Raw genomic sequence first — 27,425 nt, forward strand, 5'->3', positions numbered from 1 at the left:
GGGTAATAGTATTTCCCTCATGTTGACAATATGTACTGTCACACTGGAAGCCATGCCTCGGGTAATAGTATTTTCCTCATGTTGACAATATGTACTGTCACACTGGAAGCCATGCCTCGGGTGACAGTATTTCTCCATGTTGACAATATGTACTGTCACACTGGAAGCCATGCCTCGGGTAATAGTATTTTCCTCATGTTGACAATATGTAATGTCACACTGGAAGCCATGCCTCGGGTAATAGTATTTCCCTCATGTTGACAATATGTACTGTCACACTGGAAGCCATGCCTCAGGTAATAGTATTTTCCTCATGTTGACAATATGTACTGTCACACTGGAAGCCATGCCTCGGGTAACAGTATTTCCCTCATGTTGGCAATATGTACTGTCACACTGGAAGCCATGCCGTTTTTGTATATTGTCACATTGATTTTACTACAAGCTTGAATCATTTAAATGACACTGTAGTTTTCACACCCTTAATAGGGCATAAATTATTTTTCTTTACATATCTAGATAATTTAAGTGTGCCTATACATTTTATCAATCAATTTTCTGACAGTTTTGCAAATATATGTTCTACACCAATATTTCAGTCCTTGTTCTTATCCATTCTGCAGTCACGTGAAATACCTCTTTGTCTTCAATACAGTCGAAACTCGTTGCCTCGTTGTTATTCATGGGACCCGCCGAAATTCTTTGAGCCTCTAGAATATCGAGCCAAGCGGGATTGCTTACAGAATGCGATTTTTCTTTGATTCATTATAAAAAGTTGTGTTTACCTTGTTTGTTATTTGCTACACTATCTCCGCAAGAGAAGATCTCGCTTACGTTTGGGCTCTTTAATACCCGCGAAGAATCTGGCTTTAATTTGGTATTTGTTTTTCAACCAAGTTGAAAGAGTGTTCAGCGGAATGCTGAAGTCTTCTGGTTTTTAGATTTTTGTCCACTCTCAATAGCCATTATGGCCTCATATCCTAGTAGATAATATTGAACAGTAAGTTTTCTCTTAGTCCCGTACCGGGCATTTGAAATTTGTAAGAATTCATCCATTGAGAAAACTTTTCAGCGCAATACTTTATGAGAATGTTGGCTTATTAAAATGCATTAAAATGTATTCATGGATAACGATAACAATTACAGACAGAACTTAAAGTGATGGCATGTTTGCTCAAACAGTATAACCATTTAAATTTGTTGAGACTATAATACTAATGAAGCAATTTTAATCGATTGGTGCCTTGCGCTAAATGAAGCCAAGCAAACATATCAAGGTGTGAAAATCTTACCTGAACCCGTGTAAATGACATCGACCCAAGCAAACAAAACAAAGTGTGAAATTCTTACTTGGGACCCCAAATATGACATTGAGCGTGGAGAAACATCCTCCTTCAAGATATCGAGCCATCTGATCGAATTTTATATGAACAAAGAGTAAAAACGAATCGGTCCTTTTAATCTGGTTCGAGCCAATGAGAATATCGAGCCATGAGATATCGAGCAAACGAGTTTCGACTGTATGTATAATACCTTTATTTGAAAACTGTTTAATTTTGAAAATCATAATTCTTAATATGAAGGTATACTTATTAAATAATGCATTTCATAGATTTCTAGATAGTCAAGATGTTGCATGTATTTCCTGAAACCAAAGTTAGGGTCAACAGTTACTGTTCTTACTATGTATATGTTAGAGTTCATCTTGGTGATCTACATAAAATGGAGCAAGCGCAACGATGCCGCAGGCCGAGATAGCTTGCACCATGTTCTGTAGAATGCCAAAACAAACTGAAACTTATTTGATGTTATTTGACCCACTAGGTCCGCCCTTCGTTTAGTCATGTGGTATTTCTGTGCAAAGTTAAATCCCCCAGGTGTTCATTTCATTAAATGAGTGTTGAGCAATTGTAAATTGTTGTTGCTTGGTGAATATGTTATAAAAGCAAATATAAAATGGTTTGATGTTTGTACAAAAAATGGAAAAGCACTGAAACATGAAAGTTCATGGTACTTTTCCTTTAAAATTCAACCAATTGTTGATAAATAGATTATCAGAACTAACTAGATATGCTTGCATAGTACAGAACTTACTCTGATGATCTCATAAAGTTTGTTCTAAATTTAATTAAACAACAATGGTTATGAATGATTTTCAGTCTTTTTTTATTTATTTCCATTTCCACATTTTCTTTTTCAGACTACTCCATAATTCTGCTTATAGAGGCGGGAAAGCTGTCCAATACCAATTCTTACCAGGTATGATATATAGTTGGAGGTGGTTCGGGGTGGGGTGGGGTGGGATGGGGTGAGTTTGGATTGGGGGGTTGTTGGTGGATGAGGGGATTGACATTCAAATGACCAGTTTTGTGTGTATGTTACATTTTTATTAAATGTAAACCATGGATGCCACCATTCTACATTATACAAAGTCACAAGACACATTGAAGTCAAATTTCCTGCCTACTCCAATTTTTATGCCTGCACTAAAAGAGAGGTAAGCATTTATATTTATCCTTGTTTGTCCGTCTGTCAGTCCATCACAAAATTTTGTGTCATCACTATCTGAAAAAGCATAATTTTATTAAGCCAGGGGGATAAAACTTAAAAGGAATGTTGAATGTTAACCAGAATGTAAAATTTTCATACATGCCATATTTTCTGGAGACCATTCAGGGGGATTTGTTCAGAAAGGTTGAAATTTAGGTTGATTTTGGTAGTAATCAGGGGGATTTTTTTAGCAGGTTTAAGTCGGCGAAATTTCAAAGTATTTTTAAACGCAAGAACGAAAAAATGTATTCACATATATATTTTGCTATGAAAACCTCTAACTTTTTCATTATACAGAATTATCTTATGTCATGATTTATCAAATTCTTATGATACATTGTCATGTCATACTGTTATACTGTAAATTAAATTTACCTTCCTCCAAAGTCTTTTAAAAAACTCTGCTTAATACTATCAGCTATGATGACGTTCAGACACTAAGAGAATGGACTGAATATTATTAATTTCTTCCTTTTTCAAAATAGTAATATTTCTTTGCATTTGATCATTTCTTCAAATTAATTGTGTCACGTAATGCTACTGTTCACTTAACTTGTTGGAAGTCTTTATGTTATTAAACAACAACCGTTCGAATGTCAGTTCTTTATAGTTCCACGTTCTTTCTTAGTATAATAATAAGTTCTAAATACAGCATGACATTTAAGGTAATCCCGCATCCTAACTGCCGTCCATTAAGGACCCAAGGCCGCTTTCCTTGCCTTGCCTAACCCCTCTCTAACTATCTTTCCAACATGCTTTCATATATACTCCTAGCTCTTGACAGGCGTGCCTATCAACCACCCATTTAATTTCTGGTTACATACAAAGAACGTCTTTTTACAGTCATGAACTGTCAAGCTAATTGGACTAATAGCCAGCGGCTATCACGATCTGTCAACAGCTAGGTCTAGGCAATTTACATACAAATCTATCTTTGATAATTATGATGAAATATTTTTTTTACGTTCCAAATAAACTTTGAAGTCTACTTTTGATATTTTGTTATTACTTTAAAGTGTTTTATATGTAACTCTGTTACGTGACATTCGTCCCTTTTTTATCAAGATTTTTAAGAAAATCTTTGCGGCAACCCCAAACAATAGTTATAATTGAATAGATAAATAAAATCGGGTAAATTAAAAAAAAGTAATTCCGACAAAAAAAAATATGCAAAAGAAAATCTGTGCCTAAATCTCAAACAATGATGATCAAATTGTATAGATACGTAGATACGTCCCTTTTTAATGCAAGATTTTCTTTTCGTAAGCAATAGAAAGTAAACTGACACCATATTTGTCAAAATTTCTGACATAATATAGACTAATTGGTAATTAGCCCTCAGGTAATTAATAAACATAGTTAACAATTAGAAAATAGCACTGCAGATTGAGTCCAAGTAATTAACACTGACAGTACTGTTGTCAAATTTGGTATTTAGTCAATGTTTTATGTAGCCCTGCTTTTCATGTTATCATTCTGAAGACAGGGAATCATTGTTGTTGTTGTTGCTGCTGCCGTGTTGTTGTAGCTGTAGAGTTTATAGCCAAGGGGTTGTTTGATTGTAGAATGTCCCCACCGACTCGAAATGTTCTGCCATTATACGACTGCTAATTCTTGAAGTGTACTTATATAGATGTGTGCAAGTGTTCATGTTATTGAAGATACTAACGATCTCAAGTTGGTGTTGTCCATCACACAGGAATCATCACGGTCCTAAAGACTTGATCATGTGACGTCAAGCCGAGCACAGGTCATACGAGAATGTGTGCTTAGCTCCTCTGGATATTCCGAAGTGTAACCAATCGGTTAGCACATCACATACGCAATACCAGAATATAGTTCGATCCTTTATGAAACACCGATGACCACTTAACACAATATCGCCACTAGGTATATTATCTCGATATCAGCTGAAGAAGTATGTTGACATTGACTGTTCGTATCACGTGACATATTACCTGTACTTCTAAAACTTTTCATTGACATAGGTGTTGCTATTACCATGAACTTAATATTTTCAAGCAGGCTTATATTTTGAAAGTGGCCCCATTTATAATTAATTTCTGTATCTGCGTGTAAGTGTTTTGTATGTTAGATTTAATGAATGTTTGTCCTAAGTTTTCTGTTAACGTTTTATTTTCATGAACAGCATTTTGATCTTAATATTCAGAACACATTTTCTTTTTATGCAATATTTTACAAAGCTTATATGTTACCTTTACCACACTAAAACACCCTTTCATTCAACATGTGCATTAATTCCGTTCTGTCCTACTTATCAGCAGATATCTAACACAGTTATTTAGACCCAGATTGAAGATTCGGTATGTTTATCATTTGACAACTTTTAATTTCATAATTATTCCATTATTTTAAGAAAACTAATACGTAAGTGATTCAATTAAGTTATTAATAACTCACACCCTAATAATCAGTTTTACAAGTGACTTCACAGGAGTCCAACAATTTTGTTGAAATTCAATATCTTGAACATATCATCTCCAATCACTTTTAAGAAACCTGGTCTTTCTTGACCACTATCTTTGTTTATCTTTGTACAACTTTGTACATCTTCATAGTTATAAGAAAGCTAAACTCTAGCTTAACATGTTACCGTCATGCTTATCATCTGATAACTTACAACTTTATAATTGATTCATTAGTTTTACCAAACTAATCTGTGAGTTACTTAAATAATTTAATTAGATTACTTACTACCTAACAAACAATTTAATTAGTGATTTCGAAATTGAAAATTACTTGCCGTATTCAGGCGATACACTTTATATAATGACATCTAAGAAATTACTTTCGTTTTGCACGCTTTCTCTCTCAGACCTTACTATGATCCAAACAATGATTTATTTATATGATTTTTACAACTTTAAAACCATCACCAATTTACTCAATATTATATAAAATGATACATTGACAAAATACTACAATTATTTACATGACTATAACCTTACTTAATTTTAATGATTTCATATCATTAATGTCAAGTTAATTACAGGTAACATTGAATTTATTTACCTATCTGATGTGTTTGACAATTACTTACAGTTACATGACAACTGAAGTAATAAAACCTGCCATTTTTCTCCTTCTTCGACATAAAAACATCACATTTTGTATTATCTTCAGTGTTTGCACTAAACCCTGAGTATAAGTCATTATTTTTTTGTATTTATGCAACTTTTATTAATGTTAGACCTGCTAAATTAGTTTACTCAGACTTCTTTTATTTACATTTCTTTCCATGTTAATTATTCAATTAATGTCCTTAAATGACTTAGTTTTCTTTTTCATATTAGTTATTGAATAACGTATTTAAATGATTTAGTTCAATACATGACAAGCTCTTCATTTGCATTTAACAACGTTTTGTTTTTTTACACCTGTTTTACTTTTTTTTGTTGTTGTTGAATTTCTCAATATTTTTAACTTTGTTACCTTAAGTACTCATTCTTTAGTTTATTCTTATTCAAATCCAATGTTTTTATCGTACTTAATATTGTGAAACGTTGTTTAGTCAGAAATTAGATTGCTAAGGGTCTCCTTCAAAAGAACAGCTTTGCTCTGATTGCATTTATTATCAAAAACTTATATAAAATTTTGCCCCTTTAAATATCCCAAAATTATAGCGACACATGTCATATCTAGGCAAGAAATACAAAGTAATAAAACGTCACTAACTTTTGTCCCGTGGCCTGGTCACGCTGCAATGTCCATAGTCACTCAAACCGCAGTTGTCATCATGTACCTTTTTCTTCTTCATTTCAAATGTGATCCAATAGTCGTCAGTACTCTGCGTTCGCGTTCCCATGTTCATCAGCATTGGCCTTTATGCTGCGTCACGGCAACCAAAACACTCGTGTGACGTAACAGCCACAGAACTTCGTTCCAAATAAACTTTGAAGTCTACTTTTGATTTTTTGTTATTACTTTAAAGTGTTTTATACGTAACTCCGTTACGTGACAATTGATCACTTGTTGTTAAGGTTTCCTTCAGTTTCACTCACATGCTGTGGTTTCACTTTGTCATTATTGCCTGATGTAAAATCTGTAAAAAAAAATAAATGTTTTTTTGTTTTTTTTTTAAATTCCGTTGGATTTTTACCTCCCACCAGGAGACCGGGGGATGGATCGAAATTCCGGGGGATTTTTCCCCCGCCGTGGGGATATGGCATGTATGAATCTTGGACCTGTTTTTTTTTGTGTGGTTGCATCCAGTAATTACAGAGTTATGGTCCATAAGCCAGTTACCAAGTCACAAAACCATACAGGAGTGTTGACCAAAAGTCAAAAGTGAAGTCGTGCAAATTGGGGTTGTGTGTTGCTTCGCCCAATAACTGCAGAGTTATGAACCTTGACTTTGTGAAAATATGGCATATAGAGCAAGCAATCTTGTGTCATGCATATCTCCAAGAGAATGTGAGCCAGAGTCATGAGACGTTACATAATCCTAAAGCAGCATGTAGAGTTATGCACCTGATTTATAAGGTGTAGCTGTATCAAGTAAGAGTTGAATTATGGCCCTTGACTTTGTCAGAAAATTGCATTAATAAGGCATGGAATCTTGTGTCACCCTTATCTCTATATAGTCATGCCACTTAAGAGGAAATTGTTAAACTGAGTATGTAAAGTTGTACTTTTTGGTTTTACTTTGCTGAGGTGACATAATTAGAATTAGTCATTTAGAGAATGGAATTTAGTGTTATGTTTAGGATATTAGCCAATTACATGGTCTTTCTGCATAGGAAAGACCTGTGCATCGGATTCATGTGACCCAGTGAGCGCGGAGTGTTCAAGGTGTTTTATTTAACCAGTTTATAGGTCTTTGCTATGCAGAAAGGCTGATGAGGTCGATATCCAACTAACACACAGCAAGATCTGGTGAAATTTTAGTTATGTTATTACATGTCTCTGCCAACTTCTGGAAGACTGAAACAATTACTCTGTCTGGTATTTCTTTAAACTTACATTTAGAGGGAGATGAAAGTGATGATCATCATTCTTAAATTATATATGAAAACTTGATTTTGCCTTCACCCACTCCTGTTTTTAAATAAAATGGAAAAAGAGTTTTGTAATTTTATACGTAAAGTCACCCACTTGCACCCATTTTTAGCCATTTTAGTACAAAGTGCTCAGTGTGAGATTGTGATTGTGAGATTGTGTCCGCCGTCCGTTCACCGTCCTTCATCAACATTTCTCTTCAAACAAATTCTCCTCCCTAACCACTGGGACAATTTAAACCAATCTTTACAGAAATCTCCCTTGTGTGATCATTTTCCAGAATCCTTCATTAAAAATGGTTCCATGCAGAACTCCATGCAGAAGTTGCCATTGCAGCTGAAAGGAATCTTTTTGAAAATCTTCTTCTCACAAACCTCTGGCCCAATTTCAACATAATTTAATGGAAAATGCTCCTTAAATGAACCTCTAACAAATCCTCCTCCTCATGTTTATTCATAAAAAACATGGCTGCCAGTGGGCGGGGCTACTTATCACTATATATGTCTATATGAAAAAGTTTGAAAATCTTCTCCTCAGAATCAGCCGGTCTGATTTAAAAAAAAAAATAACAGAAATTATCCCTTTAGGTGACCCTCTATCGAATTTCTTCACCCATATGTTAATTCGTAAAAAGAACATGGCTGCCAGGGGGCGGGATTACTTTTCACTATACTTATGTATATATGGACAATCTTCTCCTCGGAATCTGCTGCTCTGATTATAAAATAGTTTCACAATAGTGTTCCTAAGTTGACCCTCAAATGCCTTCACACCATAATGATTCATAAAAACCATGGTTGCAGGGGCGGGGCTAGTTACCACTTTATGTCTAGATGGGAAATTTTGAAAAAAGTCTCCAGAAACTATTGGCCCAATTTTCAAAATAATTTCACAAAAATGTTCCTTAGGCGACTATGTATTAATTTGCTCCACCCCATGTTGATTCGTAAAAAACATAGCCACGAGCAGCGGGGCTAGTTTTCACTGTAATTATGTCTTTATGGAAAACTTTGAAAATCTTCTTCAGAAACCATTGGACCAATTTCAAAATATTTTCAAAGAATTGTTTCTTAGGTGACGTTTTTATAAAAAAAAAATCCTGTTTTTTCCTTTTTTAGCTCTACTGACCAAAGGCCAGAAGAGCTTATGCGATGGTAATGTGTACATAGTATGTGCATCCGTGCGTCCATGCGTTCGTGCGTCCGTGCGTCTGTAAACAATTGGTTGTGAACACGATACAGTCTTCATTTTTGATCTCGATGAAACTTGTACAGTATTTAGATATCCATTAGAGTTGGGTTCTTTTCGAAAACCAGTCAGATCCGACCATGCATGCCAAGATTATGGGCCTTGAAAGTATTAAAAAATCAGTTTGTCTGTAAACAATTGCTTGTGAACATGATACAGTCTTCAGTTTTGATTGTATCTCGATGAAACTTGTACAGTATTTAGATATCTATTAGAACCCGGTTCCTTTTGAAAACCAGTTAGATCTGCCCATGCATGCCTGGATTATGGGTCTTGAAAGTATAAAAAATGCTATTTTAAGCTAAGTCTAATTTTAGCCAAGTCTACATGAGCGAAGTCTATTTTTAGCCAAGTTTATATGTATAGTCACAATTGCTTGTGTAGGTTTGTTCAAATTATGCCCCTGGGGTCATTTCTGCCCCCGCCCCCCCACAGAGATTGTCCCGCAAGGGACCAGTGCGGCAGATGCAAACGACCTCGGCGACGTTGGCGGAGGCCCAGGGAAGAGTTCACTTTCCTTTGTAAGGGACAGACTCCCCCCCCCCCCTTAAATTGGGAAATGTTAAAAACCTTTTTGTCTGAAACCACTATGCAAATCCTTGCTATTTTGAACAAGGCTTTATTTAGTGGTCCACTACCATGGTTGTTCAAATTATGCCCCTTGGGTCAAAACTGGCACTGCCTGGGTGTCACTATTTTCCTAGATACTTATTTAAGAAATATTTTCAAAATCTTCTTGTTTCAAACCACAAGGCCCATACCTTTGATATTTGTTGTGGAGCATCTTATGATGCAATTGAAAACATTTGAAATAATGCCCCTTTGGCAAAAGCTGCCCCACCCCTTTTGACTTTCTTATTAATTTTTAAAGCTACAGTAATGAAATTTTGACCATGTGAACAGTTTTGCAAACAAGCATTAATGTTGTCCTTGGATGTCCTTGACTTTGACCGACTTTTTTATTTTTAAAGCTACAGAAATGAAATTTTGACAATGAGTACAGTTTTGAAAGCAAATATTTTTTACCCTCAGATTACCTTTACTTGGCACATATTAAAATAGTTCATGCAACTAATCTACTTACAACACTTTCTGTCCTCAGATGTTGAACGTGCAGCATTTTCAGCTAACCCAAACACTAAAAGTGAACTATATAGTTGTTGCCTATTTCTCAAACATACATGCTCTGGATTGAAAATGACCACAAGAGCCATGCCAGTAGAGCATAGGCCCTTTTGGGCCTCTTGTTTTCTTTTATAATTATTTTAATATTTTTATTAATATTGAAGATATCAACTTCAAACTTCATGAACACAGAAACAATGCGCTCTTTTGTGAAAAGGTATATAAATCCAACTTAAATATTGTAAGAGTTATTGTTTTTTTATGGACGAGCGTTTGAGCCTTCGGCATCCAGTATGTTGTCTGATCAATAACTTTATAACCCTTTGTCCAATCCAGTGAGTGATATAGGGCCATCTTGGCCTTCTTGTTTTGTAGGAATACTAGACCGTCCACCTGCAAAGAAAAACTTGCTCACCAAGGTTTCTATTTTTTATCCATGCAATTCTGAAATATGTAGACCTGGGATAAATAAAAAAGTATGTGTGTAAACTAACCTAAAACATATTTGAGTTAGAGTCATAAACCTTCACTAACATATAGTTCTGCATGTGATGTTGTGCACCTGAAGTCAAGGTCAAGGTAGCTAATAGTAAAATAGATTGAAACTTTTATGCATCCACTATCTTTAGTTCAAACTGAGCAATAGTGATCAAATCTGGTATGTATGTATACATCATCCAACTTTACTGGAATGGTTTTCATCAACATGTGGAGTTGTGCAACAGGAGTTGTGCAACAGGTTATTTCAATGTGAACATTCATAGACTGTGGGCAGAATAATGGAACTTGCTCTTGTAACAAAGGTGGAGAGAGGGGGCATCTCTTTAGTAATTGGACACAATTTTCTAGCTTACATTAAGATCTATTTCTGCTTTTCTCAGTTTAAATTATTATTTATGTACTCAACAAATAAATCATGCTGTAGCAAATATTTTACTATAATTTGCTGCCTCAAATAGGAATTGGATTGGATAATTTAAAAGCACAATGTCAAATCTCATATATATATATAGTTGTAAATATGCTTTGTTATTTGATATCATGTTTCTCTTTGATCTATTCATCTGTTGCTAACATATTGACTAATTCATGAGCATTACTTTATTAGATGCCATGTTTTACAAGTATTTACAAATTCATTGGAACATGTGTCACCTATAATGTGCATGACTCACAGTAAATGAGGAAAAGAAATCTTTACACAATAATACTTGCTTTGCATTACTGATAAAAGACAACATATTTTTGGCCAAAACGGTTATGCTCTAGACTTTTCTTTTTAATGTTTGCTTACTGAAGTTGTATTTGGTTGAAATTGATTATTTTGCAGGATTTCAATCAGATTATTTTAGCATTAGACACATCAGTGATTTCATACTCATTGGCAAAATGTTACTTACACTGTGGGGGAAACTGAAGTAACCAGCTTGTGGTGACAACCAACCAAACTCACATTGGTACAGACAGAAGGGGAATCAAACACAGCGCTCCTTGGTTAGAAACTATTGTGATAAATGTTGCACTACCGGGAGAAACCATTATGGTATCTTTAAAACAGGGCTACAGTTTGTGTGGGTTTCTATTCTCCTTTTCAATATTTCTTTACAAGAATTACATTTCTGTTTTCAGGATGTGATGCTAGTAGCCTGCGGTCGTCCTGGTTTTTATCTGCTTACATTTCTACAATTTGCATATCCATTTATAGGTACAGTGGTAAAATGACTGTTGTATACCAATTTATAGGTACAGTGGTAAAATCACTCTTGTAAACCCATTTATAGGTACAGTGGTAAAATCACTCTTGTATACCCATTTATAGGTACAGTGGTAAAATCACTCTTGTATACCCATTTATAGGTACAGTGGTAAAATCACTCTTTTATACCCATTTATAGGTAAAGTGGTAAAATGAGTTGTCTACCCATTTATAGGAACAATGGTAAAACAACTATTGTATACCCATTTATAGGTACAGTGCTATTGTATACCCATTTATAGGTACAGTGCTATTGTATACCCATTTATAGGTACAGTGGTAAAATCACTCTTGTATACCCATTTATAGGTACAGTCGAACCTTGCTATGTCGACGTCGGATAAGTCGACTTTCCGGTTATGTCGACTTTTTTTTCCGGTCCTGAATTTATTCCTTCTTATTCTATATAAAATAAATCTGTTTGTGTCGATTTTTTTATCTCGACTTTTTCGCTATGTCAACCTCGTTTTTCAGTCCCAGTGGTCGAATTTCACACATTTCCTGTGTTCTTTATGTCGAACTGTAGATCGAACCGTAGGTGTGAAAATATTCATGACGGTTTGCGGCATGTCGCAAAATACCGTGCGTGTCAATATAACAAAATGTCATAATTGGGGGATGCAAAAATGTAATTGGTAAGTGCGAATAATTAAAGTTGTTTGTTTATGTATTTTATTAAAGAGTCAAATGTTAGTTCCACTGCTCTGGTCGACCAATTCAGAGAAGGACCCGGTATAAAATCTTACAATGTACAAATGTATGCAATTGTGGTTTTATATGTGTTTTGTGTGATCCATAAACGTAAATGAAATACATTTGACACAAATAATTCTTCTTTTGTTTCACTTCATTTTCCAATAATAAGTTTGCTGTTTTCACGACGAAAATATTTAACAAGACCGTTCAATTGTGGATGCAAACATCGGACAATCAAACTCAAACGTGTCAGGATTGGTGATATTTTTTGTAATTCGGATGAGTCGATTTTTCGTTATCTCGACTTTTTTCACTAGGTCCCGAAAAAGTCGACATAACGAGGTTCGACTGTACAGTGGTAAAATGACTATTTTATACCCATTTATAGGTACAGTGGTAAAATGACTCTTGTATACCCATTTATAGGTACAGTAGTCTAAGAGGCACACACCTATGACTCTTGTATTCCCATTTATAGATATGGTAGTCTAATGGTCACACACCTATGACTCTTGTATTCCCATCTATAGATACAGTAGTCTAATGGTTACACACCTATGACTCTTGTATTCCCATCTATAGATACAGTAGTTTAAGGGTCACACACCTATGACTCTTGTATTCCCATCTATAGATACAGTAGTCTAATGGTTACACACCTATGACTCTTGTATTCCCATCTATAGATACAGTAGTCTAATGGTTACACACCTATGACTTTTGTATTCCCATCTATAGATACAGTAGTCTAAGGGTTACACACCTATGACGCTTGTATTCCCATCTATAGATACAGTAGTCTAAGGGTTACAGACCTATGACTCTTGTATTCCCATCAATAGATACAGTAGTCTAATGGTTACACACCAATGACTCTTGTTTTACCATCTATAGATACAGTAGTCTAATGGTTACACACCTATGACTCTTGTATTCCCATCTATAGATACAGTAGTCTAATGATTACACACCTATGACTCTTGTATTCCCATCTATAGATACAGTAGTCTAATGGTTACACACCTATGACTCTTGTATTCCCATCTATAGATACAGTAGTCAAATGGTTACCCACCTATGACTCTTGTATTTCCATCTATAGATACAGTAGTCTAAGGGTCACACCTATGACTCTTGTATTCCCATCTATAGATACAGTAGTCTAAAGGTTACACACCTATGACTCTTGTATTACCATCTATAGATACAGTAGTCTAATGGTTAAACACCTATGACTCTTGTATTCCCATCTATAGATACAGTAGTCTAATGGTTACACACCTATGACTCTTGTATTTCCATCTATAGATACAGTAGTCTAATGGTTACACACCTATGACTCTTGTATTTCCATCTATAGATACAGTAGTCTAATGATTACACACCTATGACTCTTGTATTTCCATCTATAGATACAGTAGTCTAATGATTACACACCTATGACTCTTGTATTCCCATCTATAGATACAGTAGTCTAATGGTTACACACCTATGACTCTTGTATTTCCATCTATAGATACAGTAGTCTGTATTTCCATCTATAGATACAGTAGTCTAATGATTACACACCTATGACTCTTGTATTCCCATCTATAGATACAGTAGTCTAATGGTTACACACCTATGACTCTTGTATTTCCATCTATAGATACAGTAGTCTAAAGGTTACACACCTATGACTCTTGTATTCCCATCTATAGATACAGTAGTCTAATGGTTACACACCTATGACTCTTGTATTCCCATCTATAGATACACTAGTCTAATGGTTACACACCTATGACTCTTGTATTTCCATATATAGATACACTAGTCTAATGGTTACACACCTATGACTATTGTATTCCCATCTATAGATACAGTAGTCTAATGGTTACACACCTATGACTCTTGTATTCCCATCTATAGATACACTAGTCTAATGGTTACACACCTATGACTCTTGTATTTCCATATATAGATACAGTAGTCTAATGATTACACACCTATGACTATTGTATTCCCATCTATAGATACAGTAGTCTAATGGTTACACACCTATGACTATTGTATTCCCATCTATAGATACAGTAGTCTAATGGTTACACACCTATGACTATTGTATTCCCATCTATAGATACAGTAGTCTAATGGTTACACACCTATGACTCTTGTATTCCCATCTATAGATACAGTAGTCTAATGGTTACACACCTATGACTCTTGTATTCCCATCTATAGATACAGTAGTCTAATGGTTACACACCTATGACTCTTGTATTCCCATCTATAGATACAGTAGTCTAATGGTTACACACCTATGACTCTTGTATTACCATCTATAGATACAGTAGTCTAATGGTTACACACCTATGACTCTTGTATTCCCATCTATAGATACAGTAGTCTAATGGTTACACACCTATGACTCTTGTATTCCCATCTATAGATACAGTAGTCTAATGGTTACACACCTATGACTCTTGTATTCCCATCTATAGATACAGTAGTCTAATGGTTACACACCTATGACTCTTGTATTCCCATCTATAGATACAGTAGTCTAATGGTTACACACCTATGACTCTTGTATTCCCATCTATAGATACAGTAGTCTAATGGTTACACACCTATGACTCTTGTATTACCATCTATAGATACAGTAGTCTAATGGTTACACACCTATGACTCTTGTATTCCCATCTATAGATACAGTAGTCTAAAGGTTACACACCTATGACTCTTGTATTCCCATCTATAGATACAGTAGTCTAATGGTTACACACCTATGACTCTTGTGTACAGTTTAAAAAAGGTAACAGGTGGCAGTTCTAGGTATTTTCAAGCCAGTTTTTGTCTTATGATATTTATCAGAAAATGTTTCGCGAATATAAACTAGATAGCTAGATAATTATCACGAAAATTAAGTGGTTTACAGGAAACAATTCACGTTTATCATACGGCAGTTATATGCCACCATTGTTTTTTGGATGATAAAATGTTGAGGTGTTGTCATGACCTTGACCAGTGTCAACATTGTAGTCAGGCAAAAAGCCTTATCCCTGCCCATATGTATAGCAAGGTCCATACCTCTAGCTTTAATAATTATTGAGTTATGACCCCTGTTGGACTGAAAAAAACAAAAACAGGCAATCGTTGGCTTCACTCTTCAGCACTCAGGTTAATATTAAAACATTTTTTGTATTTCTTTCTTTATCTTCCAGCTATGGTGAGCTACAATGTGATAATAGGAGATACAGTAACCAAAATCATTGTTCGTCTTGGTGGAGAACGTAAGTATAACCATTTCTAGGGCAATAATGATATAAAGATATACCACTGAAACCTTTTTGTATACATTTCTTGAATCTTTGTTGAACTGCTGAATAATTATCACTTGATACTTTTGACAGCATATAAAATGAATCATTCAACAATTGATGATAATGAAAACACCCACCATGATTATAACTTCCTTGATGATGATGAAGTTTAAAGGTAGTTTTTGATGAGTCCAAGAATTACTAGCTGTTGCAAGTGATTTTGCTGTATACAAATTTTTCAAATGTTTAATACCACTAACTACAATATCATGTTCTAGTAAGTTTACTAAAACTATTTTGTCATTATAATGATGACAGACGGTCTTGGTAAGGCGGAATTAAGATAAGATGTATACATGTAATTATCTATATCATAATGTAATCAAATTATTCATAAAGCATATTATTTATCAAGGGAAATAAATGGTTGAAGGGGTCTTTACTGGTTTCAATGTTAGAGATCTGATGTATGTCCTTATTTCTGATGTCTGATTCTGCTTTCTTTCCTGCTTTAAAGGCTTTTTTGTTTTTGATTTGGACATTTCCATATGGAAATGAATTGATGTTCTATTTTGTTTGCACAAAATTGCACAAGCTGGAGGGTACAATTTATTTTACTAACAGACGCATACTAACTATGATACCATGTTATAACATTTCAACTATTAGCTGAAGAAAATGTGTTCTTGTACTTATTCCATTGTTCCGTGAGACAGACAAAATATGCCAATTAGCCATCCTTGATTTTACGAAACTTAAACTTGAAAAATGCCATTATAAATTATGCACTTTCATATTCTAATGTTGCTTGATTAGAAAATGTGCTTTTTTTTGAAAATAAACTTTCGCCTTTTTGTCACTGTTTATTGGGTCGTTCTTTTACATTTTCACATTTAGTATTCAACAGCCTTTGAACATAAGAGCGATTTCCACATCGCAATACATACCGTACGGAAGTAAACATGTACAATAGCCTTTAAACATAAGAGCGATTTCCACATCGCAATACATACCGTACGGAAGTAAACATGTACAACAGCCTTTGAACATAAGAGCGATTTCCACAACGCAATACATACGGTACCGAAGTAAACATGTACAACAGCCTTTGAACATAAGAGCGATTTCCACAACACAATACATACGGTACCGAAGTAAACATGTACAACAGCCTTTGAACATAAGAGCGATTTCCACAACGCAATACGTACGGTACCGAAGTAAACATGTACAACAGCCTTTGAACACAAGAGCGATTTCCACAATGCAATACATACGGTACCGAAGTAAACATGTTCAACAGCCTTTGAACATAAAAGCGATTTCAACAAGCGCAATACATACGGTACCGAAGTGAACAATCGGTACTTTGAAAATATATTGTAAAACAGTTTATAACTAAAATGGAAACTTGGGTTATTCGAAACATCGGATCACTCCTGGTTTTAGCCCAGGCCCCGGCTTCCTTGAGCAGTCACAGTTTAACTGTATATGTAATATGAAAATAGAAGGGAAAAGGTTCTGGACTTAATAGCCATGATCTTGACCAATTGGCAGTTTTTTTTAGTTATCCCTCGTTCGAGTTGCCACACTTTTACTGTACATAACTGGTGAAGGAAAATGGTTTCTAGCGAAATCAACCATTTTCTTATGTTTTGCATGATACTTTCAGATATAATTTTGTTAGTAAAATGGCACATGAGAAATGTGTTATTGCTTCAAAAAATCCAAGTACTACGTTAATTAAAAACTTCAACTCATACAACGAAAGAGGATAATGTTTACTAGTTAAAAAATGAGTTAAGTATTCTTCTTTTCAAAAGTTGTCACCAGCTCACCATAATGTACATGTCATAAGTACAGGATTTGTTTTATACATTTTTAGATATAGCTAACACGGTGCTTGGAAGTCGACAGTTCATCATCTTCCTGATGACACTGCTGTTTACTCTACCACTTTCTCTGTATAGAGATATAGCCAAACTTAGTAAGGTATGACGATGTATGTAGTTATATATTAATATAGAAATGTAGCCAAACTTAGTAAGGTATGACGATGTATGTAGTTATATATTGATATAGAAATGTAGCCAAACTTAGTAAGGTATGACGATGTATGTAGTTATATATTAATATAGAAATGTAGCCAAACTTAGTAAGGTATGACGATGTATGTAGTTATATATTAATATAGAAATGTGGCCAAACTTAGTAAGGTATGACGATGTATGTAGTTATATATTGATATAGAAATGTAGCCAAACTTAGTAAGGTATGACGATGTATGTAGTTATATATTAATATAGAAATGTGGCCAAACTTAGTAAGGTATGACGATGTATGTAGTTATATATTAATATAGAAATGTGGCCAAACTTAGTAAGGTATGACGATGTATGTAGTTATATATTAATATAGAAATGTGGCCAAACTTAGTCAGGTATGACGATGTATGTAGTTATATATAAATATAGAAATGTAGCCAAACTTAGAAAGGTATGACAATGTGGCCAAACTTAGTCAGGTATGACGATGTATGTAGTTATATATTAATATAGAAATGTGGCCAAACTTAGTCAGGTATGACGATGTATGTAGTTATATATTAATATAGAAATGTCGCCAAACTTGGTAAGGTAGGGCGATGTATGTAGTTATATATTAATATAGAAATGTGGCCAAACTTGGTAAGGTAGGGCGATGTATGTAGTTATATATTAATATAGAAATGTGGCCAAACTTGGTAAGGTAGGGCGATGTATGTAGTTATATATTGATATAGAAATGTAGCCAAACTTAGTAAGGTATGACGATGTATGTAGTTATATATTAATATAGAAATGTAGCCAAACTTAGTAAGGTATGACGATGTATGTAGTTATATATTAATATAGAAATGTGGCCAAACTTAGTAAGGTATGACGATGTATGTAGTTATATATTAATATAGAAATGTGGCCAAACTTAGTCAGGTATGACGATGTATGTAGTTATATATAAATATAGAAATGTAGCCAAACTTAGAAAGGTATGACAATGTGGCCAAACTTAGTCAGGTATGACGATGTATGTAGTTATATATTAATATAGAAATGTGGCCAAACTTAGTCAGGTATGACGATGTATGTAGTTATATATTAATATAGAAATGTCGCCAAACTTGGTAAGGTAGGGCGATGTATGTAGTTATATATTAATATAGAAATGTGGCCAAACTTGGTAAGGTAGGGCGATGTATGTAGTTATATATTAATATAGAAATGTGGCCAAACTTGGTAAGGTAGGGCGATGTATGTAGTTATATATTAATATAGAAATGTGGCCAAACTTGGTAAGGTATGACGATGTATGTAGTTATATATTAATATAGAAATGTGGCCAAACTTGGTAAGGTAGGGCGATGTATGTAGTTATATATTAATATAGAAATGTGGCCAAACTTGGTAAGGTAGGGCGATGTATGTAGTTATATATTGATATAGAAATGTAGCCAAACTTAGTAAGGTATGACGATGTATGTAGTTATATATTAATATAGAAATGTAGCCAAACTTAGTCAGGTATGACGATGTATGTAGTTATATATTAATATAGAAATGTGGCCAAACTTAGTCAGGTATGACAATGTATGTAGTTATATATTAATATAGAAATGTAGCCAAACTTAGTAAGGTATGACGATGTATGTAGTTATATATTGATATAGAAATGTAGCCAAACTTAGTAAGGTATGACGATGTATGTAGTTATATATTAATATAGAAATGTAGCCAAACTTAGTAAGGTATGACGATGTATGTAGTTATATATTAATATAGAAATGTAGCCAAACTTAGTAAGGTATGACGATGTATGTAGTTATATATTGATATAGAAATGTAGCCAAACTTAGTAAGATATGACGATGTATGTAGTTATATATTGATATAGAAATGTAGCCAAACTTAGTAAGGTATGACGATGTATGTAGTTATATATTAATATAGAAATGTAGCCAAACTTAGTAAGGTATGACGATGTATGTAGTTATATATTAATATAGAAATGTCGCCAAACTTAGAAAGGTATGACGATGTATGTAGTTATATATTAATATAGAAATGTGGCCAAACTTAGTAAGGTATGACGATGTATGTAGTTATATATTAATATAGAAATGTGGCCAAACTTAGTCAGGTATGACGATGTATGTAGTTATATATAAATATAGAAATGTAGCCAAACTTAGAAAGGTATGACAATGTATGTAGTTATATATTGATATAGAAATGTAGCCAAACTTAGTAAGGTATGACGATGTATGTAGTTATATATTAATATAGAAATGTAGCCAAACTTAGAAAGGTATGACGATGTATGTAGTTATATATTAATATAGAAATGTGTCCAAACTTGGTAAGGTAGGGCGATGTATGTAGTTATATATTAATATAGAAATGTCGCCAAACTTGGTAAGGTAGGGCGATGTATGTAGTTATATATTAATATAGAAATGTCGCCAAACTTGGTAAGGTAGGGTGATGTATGTAGTTATATATTGATATAGAAATGTCGCCAAACTTGTGGCCAAACTTGGTAAGGTAGGGCGATGTATGTAGTTATATATTGATATAGAAATGTGGCCAAACTTGGTAAGGTAGGGCGATGTATGTAGTTATATATTGATATAGAAATGTGGCCAAACTTGGTAAGGTAGGGCGATGTATGTAGTTATATATTAATATAGAAATGTGGCCAAACTTGGTAAGGTAGGGCGATGTATGTAGTTATATATTGATATAGAAATGTGGCCAAACTTGGTAAGGTAGGGCGATGTATGTAGTTATATATTGATATAGAAATGTGGCCAAACTTGGTAAGGTAGGGCGATGTATGTAGTTATATATTAATATAGAAATGTGGCCAAACTTGGTAAGGTAGGGCGATGTATGTAGTTATATATTGATATAGAAATGTGGCCAAACTTGGTAAGGTAGGGCGATGTATGTAGTTATATATTAATATAGAAATGTGGCCAAACTTGGTAAGGTAGGGCGATGTATGTAGTTATATATTAATATAGAAATGTAGCCAAACTTAGTAAGGTAGGGTGATGTATGTAGTTATATATTAATATAGAAATGTGGCCAAACTTGGTAAGGTATGACAATGTATGTAGTTATATATTGATATAGAAATGTGGCCAAACTTGGTAAGGTAGGGTGATGTATGTAGTTATATATTAATATAGAAATGTGGCCAAATTTGGTAAGGTAGGGCGATGTATGTAGTTATACATTAATATAGAAATGTCGCCAAACTTGGTAAGGTAGGGCGATGTATGTAGTTATATATTAATATAGATATGTAGCAAAATATAGTAAGGTATAATTTTGTATGTAGTTATATATTAATATAGATATGTAGCAAAACTTAGTAAGGAATGACTCTAAAGGTAAAAAATAAGTCAAACGTAGTAAAGTATCACTTGATATGTAAAAATATTGCCAATGTTAGTAAGGTATGACTCTGTATGTAGAAAGGTAGCCAAACTAAGGAAGTAGTACGTGTCTCTCTGCTTTGAAATATAGCCATATGTAGTAAGGGAAGCCTCTCAGGATAGAATATAGCTAACTTTTGTAAGGTATGTCTTTCAGTATATACATATAGCCAATCATAGTAAGGTATATTTCTCTGTATAGATTATAGCTAAGCTTAGTGAGGTATGTCTCTCGGTATATCTAGAATATAGCTAACTTTTGTAAGGTATGTCTTTCAGTTATATAATAATATACATATGGCCAAACTTAGTAAGGTATATTTCTCTGTATAGATTATAACTAAAATAGCTTAGTAAGGACTATGTCTCTCGGTAAAGAATATAGCTAACTTTTGCAAGGTATGTCTTTCAGTATATACATATAGCCAAAGATAGTAAGGCATATTTCTCTGTATAGATTATAGTCAAACATAGTAATGTTTATCTCTCTGTATAGAATATAGCTAAGCTTAGTAAGATATGTCTCTCTGTATTGAATTATTGTCAAATTAAAGTGAATAGGTATGTCTAAGATGGAGAACCCGTGTGACTTATTGGTCAAGTGCACGGCAAAAAATGTAAAGAACAGGTCTCGATTCAGGAAGGTTTTTTAAAGATAACTCTTAATACTGGGAGAATTTTTGTTATATAAAGACCATAAACCCCGCAATAAAGAGCACTTAGTCTTACTCCGTCAGTCTGAATGTTAAAACGCATTCATTCTTTAATTGACACTCCATTACAATGTGTCTGTTTTAAAGAGTAGTAATATATATATATATATATATATATATATATATATATATATATATATATATATATATATATATATATATATATATATATATATGGAAAAAGCACTTTAGCACCCGTCAGTGAAATTATAAGAATATGCTCTGAAGGTTGGAAAACATCCGTGTACTTTATCAAATCTGAAATGTCTGTGCCCTTTATCAATTTTGGTTTTGCTCATGTTTCTCTTTGAAATAACTATAAGAAATAAAACCATAGGCCCTGAAACCTACAAAATGCTGAAAATATGATTATTGTATGAATTACCTACGGCAAACCCCAATTTTAGTAATATATTTATCAGGAAGTGTGTACTTTGCCTAAATTTTCAACTCCAAGAAATCAGTTGGTCAAGATTTTCAGAAAAAGTTCAGGATTTTCACGAAAGTTCTATATAACCTTGGAATGTGCTTTTTATTGCGGGGTTTATGGTCTTAAGTATATGACAAAAATCCCAGTATTAAGAAAGATATCTTAAAACAGAATTTAAGAGAACTTAAAACTTAGAATAGAAAAAACCTACCTGAATCGAGACCTTTGGTTACATTTTTGCCGTGCACTTGACCAATAAGTCATGTGGATTCTCCACTGTGATGTTTCTCTATGTATACAAATGCGGTCATTATAACTGGCTGAGTTTTTTTATATATATACTAAGGAGTTTAAAATGTATTTCCAGTGGGCCTTTTTATCCCTGGTTATGGTGGCAGTTATACTTGTGTTTATGTGTATAAGGCTGGCTACAATCACACATAATATGTAAGTATCTCAGTATTTCTTGTTTGTGTAAGGCTGGCTACAATCATACATAACATTTAAGTATCTCAGTATTTCTTGTTTGTATTAGGCTGGCCACATTTCCACCTAACAGGTAAGTATCTCAGTATTTCTTGTTTGTATTAGGCTGGCCACATTTACACCTAACAGGTAAGTATCTCAGTATTTCTTGTTTGTATAAGGCTGGCCACATTTACACCTAACAGGTAAGTATCTCAGTATTTCTTGTTTGTATAAGGCTGGCCACATTCACACCTAACAGGTAAGTATCTCAGTATTTCTTGTTTGTATAAGGCTGGCCACATTTACACCTAACAGGTAAGTAGCTCAGTATTTCTTGTTTGTATAAGGCTGGCCACATTTACACCTAACAGGTAAGTAGCTCAGTATTTCTTGTTTGTATAAGGCTGGCCACATTTACACCTAACAGGTAAGTATCTCAGTATTTCTTGTTTGTATAAGGCTGGCCACATTCACACATAACAGGTAAGTAGCTCAGTATTTCTTGTTTGTATAAGGCTGGCCACATTCATACATAACATGTAAGTATCTCAGTATTTCTTGTTTGTATAAGGCTGGCCACATTCACACATAACAGGTAAGTAGCTCAGTATTTCTTGTTTGTATAAGGCTGGCCACATTCATACATAACATGTAAGTATCTCAGTATTTCTTGTTTGTATAAGGCTGGCCACATTCATACATAACATGTAAGTATCTCAGTATTTCTTGTTTGTATAAGGCTGGCCACATTCATACATAACATGTAAGTATCTCAGTATTTCTTGTTTGTATAAGGCTGGCTACATTCACACATAACAGGTAAGTAGCTCAGTATTTCTTGTTTGTATAAGGCTGGCCACATTCACACATAACAGGTAAGTAGCTCAGTATTTCTTGTTTGTATAAGGCTGGCCACATTCATGCATAACAGGTAAGTATCTCAGTATTTCTTGTTTGTATAAGGCTGGCCACATTCATACATAACATGTAAGTATCTCAGTATTTCTTGTTTGTATAAGGCTGGCTACATTCACACATAACAGGTAAGTAGCTCAGTATTTCTTGTTTGTATAAGGCTTGCCACATTCACACATAACATGTAAGTATCTCAGTATTTCTTGTTTGTATAAGGCTGGCTACATTCACACATAACAGGTAAGTAGCTCAGTATTTCTTGTTTGTATAAGGCTGGCCACATTCACACATAACAGGTAAGTAGCTCAGTATTTCTTGTTTGTATAAGGCTTGCCACATTCACACATAACATGTAAGTATCTCAGTATTTCTTGTTTGTATAAGGCTGGCTACATTCACACATAACAGGTAAGTAGCTCAGTATTTCTTGTTTGTATAAGGCTGGCCACATTCACACATAACAGGTAAGTAGCTCAGTATTTCTTGTTTGTATAAGGCTGGCTACATTCACACATAACAGGTAAGTAGCTCAGTATTTCTTGTTTGTATAAGGCTTGCCACATTCACACATAACAGGTAAGTAGCTCAGTATTTCTTGTTTGTATAAGGCTGGCCACATTCACACATAACATGTAAGTATCTCAGTATTTCTTGTTTGTATAAGGCTGGCCACATTTACACCTAACAGGTAAGTATCTCAGTATTTCTTGTTTGTATAAGGCTGGCAACATTCACACATAACAGGTAAGTAGCTCAGTATTTCTTGTTTGTATAAGGCTGGCCACAATCACACATAACATGTAAGTATCTCAGTATTTCTTGTTTGTATAAGGCTGGCCACATTCATACATAACATGTAAGTATCTCAGTATTTCTTGTTTGTGTAAGGCTGGCCACATTCATACATAACATTTAAGTATCTCAGTATTTCTTGTTTGTATAAGGCTGGCCACAATCACACATAACAGGTAAGTATCTCAGTATTTCTTGTTTGTATAAGGCTGGCCACAATCACACATAACATGTAAGTATCTCAGTATTTCTTGTTTGTATAAGGCTGGCCACAATCACACATAACATGTAAGTATCTCAGTATTTCTTGTTTGTATACGGCTGGCCACATTCATACATAACATGTAAGTATCTCAGTATTTCTTGTTTGTATAAGGCTGGCCACAATCACACATAACAGGTAAGTAGCTCAGTATTTCTTGTTTGTGTAAGGCTGGCCACATTCATACATAACATGTAAGTATCTCAGTATTTCTTGTTTGTGTAAGGCTGGCCACATTCATACATAACATTTAAGTATCTCAGTATTTCTTGTTTGTATAAGGCTGGCCACATTCATACATAACATGTAAGTATCTCAGTATTTCTTGTTTGTGTAAGGCTGGCCACATTCATACATAACATGTAAGTATCTCAGTATTTCTTGTTTGTATAAGGCTGGCCACATTCATACATAACATTTAAGTATCTCAGTGTTTCTTGTTTGTATAAGGCTGGCAACATTCACACATAACATGTAAGTATCTCAGTATTTCTTGTTTGTATAAGGCTGGCTACATTCACACATAACAGGTAAGTATCTCAGTATTTCTTGTTTGTATAAGGCTGGCCACATTCATACATAACAGGTAAGTATCTCAGTATTTCTTGTTTGTATAAGGCTGGCCACATTTACACCTAACAGGTAAGTATCTCAGTATTTCTTGTTTGTATAAGGCTGGCTACATTCACACATAACAGGTAAGTATCTCAGTATTTCTTGTTTGTATAAGGCTGGCCACATTCACACCTAACAGGTAAGTATCTCAGTATTTCTTGTTTGTATAAGGCTGGCCACATTCACACATAACATGTAAGTATCTCAGTATTTCTTGTTTGTGTAAGGCTGGCCACATTCATACATAACATGTAAGTATCTCAGTATTTCTTGTTTGTATAAGGCTGGCCACATTCATACATAACAGGTAAGTATCTCAGTATTTCTTGTTTGTATAAGGCTGGCTACATTCACACCTAACAGGTAAGTATCTCAGTATTTCTTGTTTGTATAAGGCTGGCCACATTTACACCTAACAGGTAAGTATCTCAGTATTTCTTGTTTGTATAAGGCTGGCCACATTTACACCTAACAGGTAAGTATCTCAGTATTTCTTGTTTGTATAAGGCTGGCCACATTCACACATAACATGTAAGTATCTCAGTATTTCTTTTTTGTATTAGGCTGGCCACATTTACACATAACATGTAAGTAGCTCAGTATTTCTTGTTTGTATAAGGCTGGCTACATTCACACCTAACAGGTAAGTAGCTCAGTATTTCTTGTTTGTATAAGGCTGGCCACATTTACACCTAACAGGTAAGTAGCTCAGTATTTCTTGTTTGTATAAGGCTGGCCACATTCGCACCTAACAGGTAAGTATCTCAGTATTTCTTGTTTGTATAAGGCTGGCCACATTCACACCTAACAGGTAAGTAGCTCAGTATTTCTTGTTTGTATAAGGCTGGCCACATTTACACCTAACAGGTAAGTAGCTCAGTATTTCTTGTTTGTATAAGGCTGGCCACATTTACACCTAACAGGTAAGTATCTCAGTATTTCTTGTTTGTATAAGGCTGGCCACATTCGCACCTAACAGGTAAGTATCTCAGTATTTCTTGTTTGTATAAGGCTGGCCACATTTACACCTAACAGGTAAGTAGCTCAGTATTTCTTGTTTGTGTAAGGCTGGCCACATTTACACCTAACAGGTAAGTATCTCAGTATTTCTTGTTTGTATAAGGCTGGCCACATTCGCACCTAACAGGTAAGTATCTCAGTATTTCTTGTTTGTATAAGGCTGGCCACATTTACACCTAACAGGTAAGTATCTCAGTATTTCTTGTTTGTATTAGGCTGGCCACATTTACACCTAACAGGTAAGTATCTCAGTATTTCTTGTTTGTATAAGGCTGGCCACATTTACACATAACAGGTAAGTATCTCAGTATTTCTTGTTTGTATAAGGCTGGCCACATTTACACCTAACAGGTAAGTATCTCAGTATTTCTTGTTTGTATAAGGCTGGCCACATTTACACCTAACAGGTAAGTATCTCAGTATTTCTTGTTTGTATAAGGCTGGCTACATTCACACCTAACAGGTAAGTAGCTCAGTATTTCTTGTTTGTATAAGGCTGGCCTCATTCTCAAGTTACATTTAAGTATCTCAGCATTTCTTGTTTGATAATGTAGCCAACATATCACTCATTACATGTAAGTATATCTATTTCTTGGTTGTATCAGTTTATTGGAAATGAAATGGTGATGTGCATTGAACATTCTGGATTATTAACTAAATTGTTAATATTATATTGTTCTACATAAAATTAACTTTTTTGATAAACTTCTGTCAAAACAGAATTCTTCTGTCTTAATTTATAGAGATATTTTATATTTCAAGTTTAAATTTGACCCCTGGGTAAATGTTTAGGATTGATTTGAAAATGATTTTAGATGTTGATCTGTGTATTTTCAGTCCACAAAGTGATAATTCTTGGATATTTGCCAACATAAACATCACACAGGCCATTGGCATCATGGCTTTTGGTGAGTGATTCTACTGTAGTTCTTTGGGGAAAATAAAGTTATAAAATCAATTTCAGTTAATATGTTTGCTAGAAGTTGTTGGGATCTTGACATACCTTTGTCACCATCATCTTCATTGTCATATCTG

The 27,425-nt window shown here is 34.3% G+C and overlaps 1 protein-coding gene across 1 annotated transcript in view; it reads left to right on the plus strand.

The window, feature by feature from the left end:
• The window catches only part of LOC128233610 (putative sodium-coupled neutral amino acid transporter 11), a 52,838-nt gene that overhangs the window by 22,058 nt on the left and 3,355 nt on the right, over window positions 1-27,425 (plus strand). The window contains exons 4-9 of the mRNA XM_052947369.1: window positions 2,201-2,259; window positions 11,572-11,647; window positions 15,598-15,666; window positions 17,582-17,688; window positions 22,686-22,765; window positions 27,228-27,298. Coding sequence (XP_052803329.1) covers window positions 2,201-2,259; window positions 11,572-11,647; window positions 15,598-15,666; window positions 17,582-17,688; window positions 22,686-22,765; window positions 27,228-27,298 — 462 coding nt within the window. The remainder of the gene's footprint in view (window positions 1-2,200; window positions 2,260-11,571; window positions 11,648-15,597; window positions 15,667-17,581; window positions 17,689-22,685; window positions 22,766-27,227; window positions 27,299-27,425) is intronic.

This window comes from Mya arenaria, chromosome 1, assembly GCF_026914265.1.
Source record: "Mya arenaria isolate MELC-2E11 chromosome 1, ASM2691426v1".
Taxonomy (NCBI): domain Eukaryota; kingdom Metazoa; phylum Mollusca; class Bivalvia; order Myida; family Myidae; genus Mya; species Mya arenaria.